Source organism: Camelus ferus, chromosome 8 (genome assembly GCF_009834535.1).
Source record: "Camelus ferus isolate YT-003-E chromosome 8, BCGSAC_Cfer_1.0, whole genome shotgun sequence".
In the NCBI taxonomy this organism is placed as follows: Eukaryota; Metazoa; Chordata; class Mammalia; order Artiodactyla; family Camelidae; genus Camelus; species Camelus ferus.
The window spans coordinates 58095197-58108284 of record NC_045703.1 but is presented as its reverse complement, the minus strand read 5'-3'; the positions used below and the strand labels follow the sequence as shown (position 1 = coordinate 58108284).

Genomic DNA, 13088 nt, shown 5'->3' with positions numbered 1-13088 from the left:
CGTTTTGGTGATTGATCAGGAGCAGTAAAGTTTCCAATAGACTAATCATTAGAAAACTTATGTAATAGAATCTTATAAATGGCTTCATCTTATCATGCTCCATCTTATCAAGAGGAGTTTTTGTTAGGAGAGCCACACCAGATATTAAGATTTGTGAACTTCAGGCACCATTTACAAAGAAAGGTAAGTCCTGGCTCTCTCAACCACTCTGACTAATTCAAAAGCATGGATTAAATGTAAACGAGAAAGTCAACTTATAAGAGGAATTAATACAAATACACGAAAAATCCAAACTCACTTTTAAATAGTCTAGACTTCTTTTCTACACTTTCTTATATACACTATGGCACAGGATTTATGAACATATTTTTGACAGCTTCTCGGGCTGTGTCCTGCTACTTGTCTTCTTCTCTGGGCCAGTGGGTGCCACAGCAGAGGGTGGGAGGGAGTGACAGATGGGGAGGGAGGCCAGAAAGAGAGACCACCCCATTGGAAGTGTTTTGGAAACTTGTGGGGACTTTTTTTTTTTTTTTTAATAGCGTGTAACCTTAGGATTTACATATTGAAAAACAATTTTTTTATCCTTTTTTTTTAAATGGCGGTACTAGGGATTAAACCCAGGATGTCGTGCATGCTAAGCACGTACTCTACCACTGAACTATTGAAAATGTAAAGCTTTTTGGATTATAAGTCATATTCATTTCATATCTCTAGTATATTAGGTTATTATATTGATTTTTAAAAATTACATGTATAGGTATACATATTCTGTATGAATTTTATTAGAGGATAGTAAAGGAAACACCCCGAGTGTCTGTGATATAAATGGGAAACCGGTTCCAGGGCACTGCGCTAGCTCAGGGCTCCCCAAGTGTGGTCTGTGGGTCAGCAGTGCCAGCACCACCCAGGGAACTTGTTGAAAATACAAGTTCTTCTACTACTGCATAAGAAACCCTGGGGGTGTGGCCCAGCAGTCTGTGTTTCGCCAAGTGTTCCAGGAGATTCTGATTCTCAGGTTGGAGAACTGCTCTTAGACTAATGGTACCTGCAGTCCTGTCACTGTTAAAGGAACATGGAGGTTACATTTTCTGAAATGTGGTCTTCTGACTTTTACACCCACACAATGCTAATGATTTCTTGGGATCTTTGATCTGGAAAGCAAAGTCATCATCTGATTAGACACTCTAGCGAAGCAGGTGGCACCTGAGGGCTGCCAGCAGGATGCTTTCTGTCACCTCACTCTCTTCCAGTGCTTCTGGTTTAAAAATCACTGCCTCAGCTCAGTCTTCTGTGGCTAAACTGGTTTTACTTTATCTGCTGACATTTTGAGTGTCTGGAGGTTACAACAAGGAGTAGGGATGGCTTCATTGCTTATAAAAATTATTAACAAACCCACCCAATATTTAGGGGTGACTCTGAGAAACATAAGGAATTAGAGTATTTCCACCCAAAATTGGCAAAAAAATTTTACTTGATTAAAACAAACATTACTAAAGAGTAAAGAGATTTGGGTCAAGAGGTATTGGGAATAGGGACAGGTAAGAGAGAAAAAGAAGGTGGAAGGGAGGGAGAGAGAGAGAGAAATATTCAGAGATAAACTCAATCAGGGAGAGATGCAAAAGGGTCTCTTGTTTGAAAACACACACACACACACTCTGTAGTAATACTGTTGGTTAACCGTCCCTCAGAATACCTGCTGAACGGCTGTCCTTAGATCTTCTGTGGATGACAGAAATTTGCAACAGACAAGTAAACTAAGAACTTGAGTTTGATACTTTAATCTCAGATTTGTTAACTTTTCTCTGCTAGTAACAACATAGTCTGTATTATCTGAAACTTTATTAATTATGTAGCTTATTTTTATGTTGTATTTAGAAGCAGTTATGAAAAACTGTGGGTTTTTTAAATAGTATACAATTAAATAATATGACCAAAACTAAAGGTCAGAATATTTCTGTAAGTTTTGAATGAATATATATTGACGTTAAGTAATTAAAAATTGAAAAAGTAAAATTTGAGAAGTCTTTTCTTTTTTAAAAGATCACATTTGTACAAAAACTAAAAAAAAATTATGATACAGCAATCCTATTATCTTTAAAAGAATTGAAGAAAATCAGAATCGTCTTACATAAACATCTATGAAAGTTTACAGTGACAATTATATTTCTATCTAAAACAGTGGGTAGCACTATACTATTTAAACAGGACATGCTCTAAATTAAGTTTCTTTAAAAAGCCATGGACAGAGACATGAAGACAATTTCTTTAACTTTTTTTTTCACTTTATGCCTATATTTTGTGGAAAAATACTATCATTTCTTTTGATAATATGGTGGATCACTACCAAACGATCTAATCTACACTTTATGACAAATAATTTAGAAAGATACTTTGTCTGTTCCATATCTAAGATTTTAATAATCTTCTGGATGAAAATATCAATTATAAAAAGTTAACTTTGCAAAGTCTGCAGTTTGCTCGTTTCCAGTTTTCCCTGTACGGTAACCGCTTGTCAGAGGCTCAGGCAGTAAGGTGAGGCATGACTGCCACCATGTGGGCAGTAAGATGATATAGATTTCAAAATCAAATAAACCTTCAATTTAGTAAGAGAATTACCATGTTCTTTATTCTGAAACGCAATGGAAACAATGATAAGAAAGTTTGGTCTTCTCTGGGTTACATTATTCTATATAGGTCATGTTCATTTTTGGTACAAGTAGTTAGACACACACCGACAGTATTAACTAGCAAAATGCCATTTATGGAAATTGTCTACAACTTTGTTACTCCAAGTATGTTCCACAGACCAGAAGCATCTGTTACTACCTGGAAACGTATTGGAGATGCTAAATCAGGCCCCATCTCAGACACTTGGAATCCAAATCTGCATTTTAACAAGATGCTTAGAGGATTCCCATACACACGCAGGGCCAAGATGCCCTCTCCTGCAGCTAGTGCCTACTGCCCGGACCTTCCCTCTGTACTGTACTCCCCACCTAAGGGGCAGGGGACCCTCATCAGAAAGTCCAAATAGTTAAGAAAAATATAGTTTGTCTTTCTTGAATTACCTCATTAACTTGACTTTCCCTTTGTAGATGCAGAAATCTATTTTATCTATTATTTGCTTAGGTTAAACTACTTGATTCCACAATGCAGAGAAAAAAAATTAAAACAAATTTTCCAGAAAAAAGGGTTTGTTTAGTTTCAGGAGAGATTAGAGTATTTTATTTTGCCCAATCAGAGCCCTTCAGCATAAAGAGACATTCATATACATATATATGAACATTTTCCAGAAACATTAATTTATAATACATTTTTTTAAAATACCAGCTTAACGGTATTTATTTACAAAAATATTTCATTACCTAATTTTAAACCTTTTGCTGTGATGACAGTTTGTAAAGTACAGGAATGCAAAATAACTATGAAGTTTAACACATTTTTAGTGTTTGCAATAGTGCTTTTTTGTTTTAAATGAAACAGTACACAGAGATGGGTTTTTTTTAATCATATTTAAAATGCATATTCCAGCAATCATCTTTGAGATAGTTACTGGACTAAGCAAGATTAAAAAAAGTGCAGCAACTGAAAACTACCTGAATGTACAGTTGAAGGTGACCACAAGCTCGAGCTCTATACCAAGCATGCTTGCCCCTGAAGTGGACAATGTTAGAAAAACTTAATCTTGCTCTTTTTAATATTGTTTTTGGTGACGCATTTACAATGAACCAATAGTATAACTAGAAAGCAAAATATTTTTCTGGTTCTAACTACCATGTTAAGCAGAGGTCACACCTAAAGCATCACAGTACCACTTATTTACAAAAAAAAAAAAAAAAAATTAAAACATGGTATACCCTCTTTGCATTGCTTTCTATTGATATGTTAAATCTGTTCTCAACTCCTTACATTCTCTTCAGTTGAAGCAAAATTTAAACAACACAAAACACATTGCAAACATATAAAAAAAAAGAAACTCAAATAAAGAGGATTCCGCTGCCACTAGCCTATACCCATTTTAAATGCCTGAGCCAAACAACCCACAATAAATTAATACTGATATATTTACAACTCATACACTATGAAATTTTAATTTAAACTATGAGCCTCATTGTGAAATACTGGCAAAACTGACATTCATGATTTTTCGGATGTAAAGAGTGCAATAAAAAGAGCAATTACACGGAGCCCTGAACTACTGTATTCAATTTGTAAATGAAGTGTGCCTAATAGTTTAAGACTGTGTTAGTAACTGAAGAAGCAATGTTATAACCCTGACAATTGGGAAGTTATTAAAACCATTTAATTCAGCTGAGAGAGGTAAGCTGAAGTTTTCCCTTTAATTTTTGTTGTTGCTGTTCTTACAACTATTTTCTGCCCACAGAACCTTTAAAACTTCTGTGGCAGTAGTAAGATCATTAATATTCACAGGAAAAATAATCCCCATAGCACTTTACAAGAAATTGATCAGAGTGATGAAAAGCATAATTAACAAAATCTGTAAACAGTATCTTCACATTCATTTTCAAATGAAAAAAAAATGGGCATAAATTTCAATTCAAGAGAACAAACACCCTAAAAGGGAAAAGAAAAAAAAGGAGGACACTTAAGATAGAGAAGTGCTCTTTTTTCAAAGTAAATACAGATTAAAAAGTCTAGGAATATTGATCAAGTATCAAACTGATAAGGAACAAATTCTATAAACTACAAAATAAAAACCTTCATTGACAAAAATACATAAACTCTGTTTTCATTTTTGGAAATTTATTTTTAAAAAAGGTAGAAGAAAATACCTGGAAAACTATTTTAAATATATATATATATATTTTAAAACAACAGTTAAGGTAGGCATCCAACAGCAAGCTGCAGCTATTGAGAAAGATCTTGCAATTATTGTTGTGGGCACTTTTCCTCAAAATAAAATGTTTGAAAATGCTCAATTGAGGGCTTCTTTTAAACCATACTGATGATATCTTTCCTGTCATGTGTGAAGACTTTTGAATGATGTATGATTCTTTAAAATTAATTGTATCTCGATATGAGATACCAATATTTCTTATTATAAGCGTAAAACATAACTTTTTGTATGGATAATATACATACTTTTTAAGTACTTTGACTTAACAAGTTCACCATTTTTAAAATTAAAGAGTACATTTATAAAAATTCCATTTTAAAACTAAAAGTATATTCTCTAGCAGTATGTATAAATATAACATGTTACTGTATGATCTTAAAACAAATCTGAAAGTGTTGCAATAATTTAAGACCTAGAACACTGAAATAAACAGCAAATGATTTTACTATTTTTTAATCCTTGAAAACTATATAAAACCCTATTGAAGGTTTTAAAACTATGATCAGTTTGTTTGAGGTTCAGCTAGCAGCATACTCATGATTTTGGTATGTTTTATACATATGTATCACTTGATGTGAACGGAGAAATGTGGATTAAATGATAATAAAAAGTTTTCATTACCTAAAAAAGTGCAGAAAAAATTCAAGTTTTAAGTTCAGTGCTCTTTATTTTGCAAAAACAAACAAAATCCCAAAAGTTAAAATGTAAAATAAATCTTTGCCACAAAAAATTTACCTTTGGATATAGCTTTTCTAATGTCACACGAGAAAATGCCTTAAGCAAAAACATATATAGAATATAGAACTCAGGGTAAAACTTTGAACTCCATGGTGTCTTTCACACGTTTTTCCTTTCCTCAGCTGTCTCTCCACCTCCTCCTGTAACCTAAATGTAACACTTTCAGACTTGTTTAAAACACGTACCTATAAGAAATAACTTCAGAAAAAACCTACAATTGAGAAGTTTTAAGCAAAAGAAATGCTTCTTTCTTTAAAGTACTGTACTTAAATAAATTGTAATATGCTACACGTAATAACACAGACAATTAGCAGCATTTTTTCACATCCATAAAAAATCAAATTAAGAAGTTATTAATATCTCAGTTATATCTATAACCATTTTTGGGAACACTCTGTACAATTGAAATGCAAACCAAGGGAATTAAGGTGATGCAAAACTTCAAATGGATGTAATATACAGAAGTTGTCAGAATATAAGGTTTTAAATAAACTTCTAAGCAAATACATAGGATTTTAGTTTGAAGAGTGAAATGAACCGGATATGTGGTACATACAGGGAAACCACTTCCTACTGACAAACTGCTAATCAATGAATACTTCAATGATTTTAGAGCCAAGGACAAATGCAACAAAGAATTATGTTTGAGGTTATGGAGGAAGCTCACAAAAATCTTTCACTTTTTTCTAATATTTTGACTTTTTTTGGTTTGTTTTCCTGAAATCTTGGCTTGCTGGTGACTCTAACTTTTTGTGTTAGAAAAAAAAAATAGAGATGTTACTTCTCAAATTACAATACATTCCCTGGGTTAGTTATTACTGCAGACTGTCTCTTATCTACAGACTGAATCAAGTATAACTCTGAGAAGCTTATTTCCTATTTTCAAAAATACTTCAAACTTTCTAATCCTAAGTGAGTTTCTAGTTTGCTGTGCATAATTTGTAGATTAATTTAAAAATGAAATAAAATAACTCAAAATATTAATTTAAAATTTTCTTATAAAATCCATCTCAGGTAAATGTGTCTACTTCTCTATCTGAAAATAATTACAACTGGTTCATTTTATATACAACAGGAAAAATGACAGCTGGTATAAAAATTAAGTTGATACACAATTAACACAAAGTATCACAGCAAATTAAATAATTGACGCTAATATGCCCTTCCACATGAATGGGGAATCAACCAGTATACTATTTTACCTAGTGCTTCTCAACTTCACATCTGTAACTACTGATTTTATTGATGACATTCACAAAACTGTACCTTTAAAAAATGGCCTAATACTTCCTGTGACATATCATGGAACAATGGGTTTATTAGATAATATATGATACAAATTAAGCCATTTGTAAACTGCTAAAAGTTCATCATATAGCTGATTCTAACTAAACAGAAATGTTATTCATAGGTACTTTCTACAAATTCAAAAACTTCTGAAAATGACTATTTTTAAGATATTTCTTTTGGCTTGATCAATTATCTCTGTCACATATATTTAATCCCTCCCTAATGATATTTAAAGTAAACTTTAATGTAAACTTTCATATCCCATAGTGCATGTTATAAAAATGTAAACACAAGAGCTCTATTAATGAAAAGAGTAAATAGGAAAAATGCTTAACAGACTGTGTGAAATTAAGGTGTTCTACATATGCCTTCAAAGATCACAGGGAACAGAAAAGCAACCATCACGTCTGCTGTCAATTTATGCTCTGATTATTTCTTAATGAAAAAAGAAAACTGGTTTAAACAATTTTTTATAGAAGAAAATATTTAAATTCCATTAAATGTAAATAAAGCCTTTATATTCTTCTTCCTTTGTTGCTCTAATCTCAGACGAGCTGTGTAATGAGCTTGCTACTTCTGGGTCTACCAAAGTCATCTCTTTTCTGTCTGCATGCTACTCTAGGAACCAATCATTTACTGTCCACTGATGGTCTCATTTGCTTTATACGCCAATACAGAAATAATTTAGTTACCTAAATGCACATATTTTCCTTTCCTTTTGGCTCTTTAAAACCTTGGAAGGACATGTACGTATTTATAGTATATTTCTACAGAAAGTATTTTGTAGATCATCAGACTAGACACTTAACATAGATAATTATTGACAACGGATGCTTGTGATTTTTTCCATGCGACAGCATGTGCACTAAGATTTAACTGGCTCATCACCTGAGTGTACCGGAACTGTTAGCAAATAAAGGGCATTTGAAAAAGGGAGCTGAGCATTTTACTGAGATAATGAAACTTTTGTTTTTTTTTTTAGCAATTTTAATTAAATAATGCAAAGGTACATTTGGTTAAACATTTTATAAAAATTCAAGCAAAATTAAAAACTTAGCCAATTCCAACATTTCTACAAATTTAACCAGTAACTATTTTGGTCAAATCCACCTTTAGCTGAATTAATGAGAACAAGGACAAGGACGTTGAAGTATTCTCCTCACCACAATGGAGGTTTTTCTCACTTTCCACACTGCATGGCCACTACATGGAAACTCCCAGAATGATGAGCAGTTCAGTCATGCTCTACACTTTTCTTTTCAATGAAAAGTGATGTATCGCCTTGTTTTGCTTTTGACAAAATATGGACTAAACACAAGTATACAATAACAAGAATCCAAGAGTAGCCCATACACACATCAACTATGTGTATGTTGTTTTTTTTTTTTAATTTAAAGCCCACCATTCAGCTTATCTGTCTAAAGATATGGTAACAAACAGTTTGTTTCTTTTTCACTAATGATATGATGATCAGTCAGCTGAAGGGAAGGAAAGTCCAAGACAGCTGTTTGTAATTCAGTCAATGACCCAAACGTAACTATTTCAGCTTCAGGACTTCTGACTTACTGCCTCTCCCACAGAGAGGTCAAACACTGGTGGCAGATACAACAGCACGTAATCTTTTGGCATATGGAAGTTTAACACGGGAATGATCCAGGAATAGTCCCTGCCATGTCTCCTCACCATCCCTCTGTTTCTTCATTTGTAATGTGTCACCATCTTAGTTCCCAAACTGTCAACTCATAGCTGGCGCACACCATATGCTCCACTGTGAGTGTGTGTGAACACTCCTCAGACTGAGGTAAAGCAGTGCGTGATGGTGCTAAGTTAGAACCGTCTCCAGCGATGCACAGCCTCCTAATGTTAACTTTCCTAAAGTGAAATTGACAAAATAAAAAAGGAAAATTCTTTTCCCTTCTGGCTGAAGTTGAACTTAGTTGGACTTCTGGTTGTCAGAATTGGTACCACTTCTTATCTTTGTATTTCAGCATCATCTAAAGGGGAGAAAACATGAAAAACATGTTTTAAAAATGCCAGAATAACAAGATTTATAACCAGTTTCTATACCTTTCCAAAACATTACATCATTCTGAAACATTCCCCAGTGTTTTATATTTAATATTTATATTGAAAGCAAGAAGTAAGAACTGTTCCATTTCAAGGAAAAAAAAGACTATGAAGAACTAGCCTAGAGGTCCTCATATTTCTTAAAGACAGGACATAAGTAAATTTTGGCTCAGCATATTCTTTGGTGATCTAAACTAATAACTTAAAAATCAGTTCACTAAAATGAATTAAAAATAATGCTTAAAGAATGTGGTATGTGAAAGGCTGAAGTTACTACTGCTGCCATGTACTATTCACTGAGCATCCAGCTCTGAGCCAGGCGTGGCACGACACACTTCCCCTCCATGACTTCACTTGGTCCCCACAACAACTCTGAGTTAGGCATTACTAGCCTCCCCATTTTATAAATGAGGAAACCAAGGCTTATACAGCTTAAATGAGGTAACCCAATTGTGAAACTGGGATTTGAGCCCATGTAGTCTAATTTAATAACCCATGATCTTTTTTTTTTAAGTTTCATTGAAATATAATTGACATACATACAAGTGCATATGTGAGTTTTGACATATGTATACATCTGTAAAACTGTCACCACAGTGAAAATAATGAACATACCTCCAAATTTTCCCTAAGTCTCTTTGAAATCCCTTCCTTCCAGTTTTACTTTTCTTGTCCCCAGGCAACAACTGACCAGATTTCTATCAATTTAGTTTGCATTTTCTAGAATTTTATGTAATTGGAATCACTGAATGAAGAACCCATGATCTTAATGGGTTCAATATATTGTCTTCCTCAGACTCTCAAATATGGCTTAAGAACAACATTTGGTAAAAGGGACAAGCTTGAGACTGAGCTCTTTGTTAAATATTTAGACCGTAGATATATTCTGCAACTGATAGAAGTGTTACATGACTGAGATCACAGTCAAGGGCAAGATTATGTCAACAAAGTTCTCGACCTAGATTGAAGGCACTAGCCTATACCTGGGGTGTGCTGGCCTAGCACAAGGACTCACAAAGGATGTCTGAATCTCTGAAAGCCTGGACAAATCTATTTCAGGTCAAGTTACCTCTTTCATGCATTCTAGGTGTCGACATTATTGAGCAACGAAGACTTTTGACTGAAAAGTTTACAGAAGAGCTATTACTGATAGATTGGGTACTCAAAAATAAAAATAACCTTAATATGGTTCATCAGATAACAAGCTCAAAATGTTTTTAAGTCTAGGCTAGGAACTAAATGTGTAAAGTAGCCCCATGTAAAGCATCAAGGAGTGGCAGACCTGTGTGTCCAAATGAAAATCGTGTATTCCACCTGACAGCCTTTAAATTCAGTTTTCCAAGGGTACTATGCTGGCCAGTGAAGCATATTTGTAAGAGGGCCAGCACAAGCCCCTGCTTCATAGCATCTGTTTTTAAGCTCCACCACGACTTCCTAGTTCCTCAAGGAGAATTCGTTACAAAAATGCATCTCATTGCTCCTCTGTATGAATTGGTCTACAGACAGATTTAGTATTGGTTAGCTGAATAAAAACATTTGTCAATTTCAGTTATTTAGATCTACCTAAAGAATCAGGAGAGGCAAATTATTTCCTTCTCTAGGAGAAGTTGGTAGTACAATCTGAGGCACTGAGAAAAATTCACCGTTATTGCACTCCCTGAGAAACTGCTGCAAAGCCAGTGGTTCTGTTCACAAAGAGCCTGAAGGTGCAGGTTCCTTCAAAATTTATAAACCTCAGTAAGAGACATATTCTTATAATGGTTCCCTCTGGTGGCAAAAATCAGGAATTTGCAACTGTGCAGAGGATACACAAAAATTCATGTGTAGAAATACAACAGCTATAAAAATAAAGTAATTTTCATACTTGCTTTACCTAGATTTTTTTGGTTTAAATATTTGCTTGATAGACATACCTCATGAGCGTGTTTAGAAAACGAATCTGCACTGGATAACATAGCGGCGGTTCTTTCTTCCAGGTCCCCAAGTTTCTGCCCTCTTTCATCTAGTGCCAACCTGGCTCGTGCTAATTCACCAACAACTCCAGACGCTGCTCCTTTCACGCCTTCAATGCCACCAGGGCCAGGGATGTGCTGAGCAAGACTCCTTGAGGCCTTTCCCGAGGACGATTCTCCAACTGAACAGATTTGATAAGTGAAAGAGTAACCCAGAAAGTGAACATTTTATTCATATAAAAATCCTACTACCTGATAGCATTAAAACATGATTGAGTGACAATATAATTGAAATATTTGTATATTTTGCTTTGTAAGTAATGTTTTTATTATGATTGTTTTAATAATTTATAGATGCTTTTTCAAACATACAAAAACACATATAATAGAACTTGAGCAAAAAAGCAATAGGTAATTATTTGCTGAAATGAATAATGGGTATACTGACCCCAATTTACATAACTAAAAAAAAATCATTCTTAAGTGTCTAAAAAATTAAAGATAAATTAACTTAAAGATATTTAAATTCAAAGATATAAATTTAAATATACATATTTGATTTAGTTTATTTACTCCATGCTTTCTCTTACTTAAAATGCTATGCTTGGGCTTAGAAGAAAAATGTAGAATTTACTCATAGTATTTCTTTTCAGTCTCCAAAAGCTTCCTTTTCTTTCTCTCCTTTTATCTTGTCACTTACCAAATGGATCAAATTTTCCTTTCAAAAGATCTCAGGAATTCATTGCTTCCTTTCCCTTTGTAATCTAGGTCTAACACTCAGATTACTGCAAAAGTCCTAAATTTTGTTCAAGACTGATGTCAGATTCCCTCTTCCTTCAGCATACATTTCTTTCTTTAGAAATATAATTCACATACCACAGAATTTGTCCTTAAACAATTCAGTAATTTTTTAGTTTATTCAGAAGGTTGTGTAACCAGCGTCACTAATTCTCGAGCATTTCCATTACTCAAAAAACACCCCCAAAACCAAAAAACCATGGTTATTAGAATTCACTTTCCTATTTCACACAAATGATTCGCACACTATGTGGCTTTTGTGTCTGGCTTCTTTTCATTTAACGTCAAGATTCAATCATATTGTAGCATGTATCAATACTTCATCTTTTTCAATAACTAAATAATATTCCATTGTATGGGTATGGCTATATGGGGACATTTTATTTATCTAAATTCATCAGTTGATGGACATTTGAGTTGTTTTCCCTTTCTGGCTATTATGAATAATGCTGCTATGAAAATTTGTATAAGTTTTTGTATAAACGTGTTTTCAGTTATCTCGGGTATATCCCTAGGAGTGTAATTGTTGGGTTTACAACTTTACACTCAACTTTTTGAGGAACTGCCAGGGTTCTCCATAGAGGTTACACTGTCTTACATTTCTACCAGCAATGTCAGAGGGTTGCGATTTCTCCACATTCTTGTGAACGTCTGTTACTGCATGTCTTTTTGATCACAGCCGTCCTAGTAAGTGAGACATAGTATCTCATTGTGGTTTTGACTTGCATTTCTCTAATGACAAATGATGTTGAGCAACTTTTCATATGTTTTTTAGCCATTCGTATATTTTGTTTGGAGAAAAGTCCATTCAAATCTTTTGCCCATTTAAAAATTGGGCTATTTGTTTTTTTACTGTTGAGTCATAAGAGGTTTTTTTATATTCTGGATGTTAGATTTTTAACAGATACTAAATTACGTTTTTTGATTTTTAATTTTGATGAAATCCAATTTATCTATTTTTTTCCTTTGGTTGCTTTTGATTTAGGTGTCATATCTGAGAAACCATCACCTAATCTAAGGTTGCAAAGATTTATACTTTTGTTTTCTTCTAAGAGTTTTATAGTTTTAGCTCTTACATTGAGGTCTTTGATCCACTATGTGTTAATTCTTGTGTATGGTGTGAGGTCAGGGTCCAATTCCATTCTTTTGCATGTGGATATCCAGTTGTCTCAACACCTCTGTTGAAAAGACCATTCTTTCACCATTGAATTTTCTTGGCATCCTTGTAGAAAATCAATTGACTGTACATGTATGGGCTTATTTCTGTACTCTCAATTCTATTCCATTGGTCTATGTATCTATCCTAATGCCAATACCATACTATCTTGATGATTACAGCTTTGTAGCAACTTTGGATACCAAAATGTGAGTCTTGCATCTTTTTT

At 33.8% G+C, this 13088-nt stretch overlaps 1 protein-coding gene across 5 annotated transcripts in view; it reads right to left on the bottom strand.

Moving 5' to 3' along the window:
* Positions 1-3197: 3197 nt before the first annotated feature.
* The window catches only part of STXBP5 (syntaxin binding protein 5), a 156903-nt gene continuing 147012 nt past the window's right edge, over positions 3198-13088 (bottom strand). For all 5 annotated transcript variants that reach the window (XM_014559948.2, XM_006185439.3, XM_032485110.1 and 2 more), the window contains 2 exons: positions 10867-11087; positions 3198-8880 (listed from right to left, as the gene is read on the bottom strand). In XM_014559948.2, the coding sequence (XP_014415434.2) occupies positions 8839-8880; positions 10867-11087 (263 nt within the window). In that variant the 3' untranslated portion in view covers positions 3198-8838. The remainder of the gene's footprint in view (positions 8881-10866; positions 11088-13088) is intronic.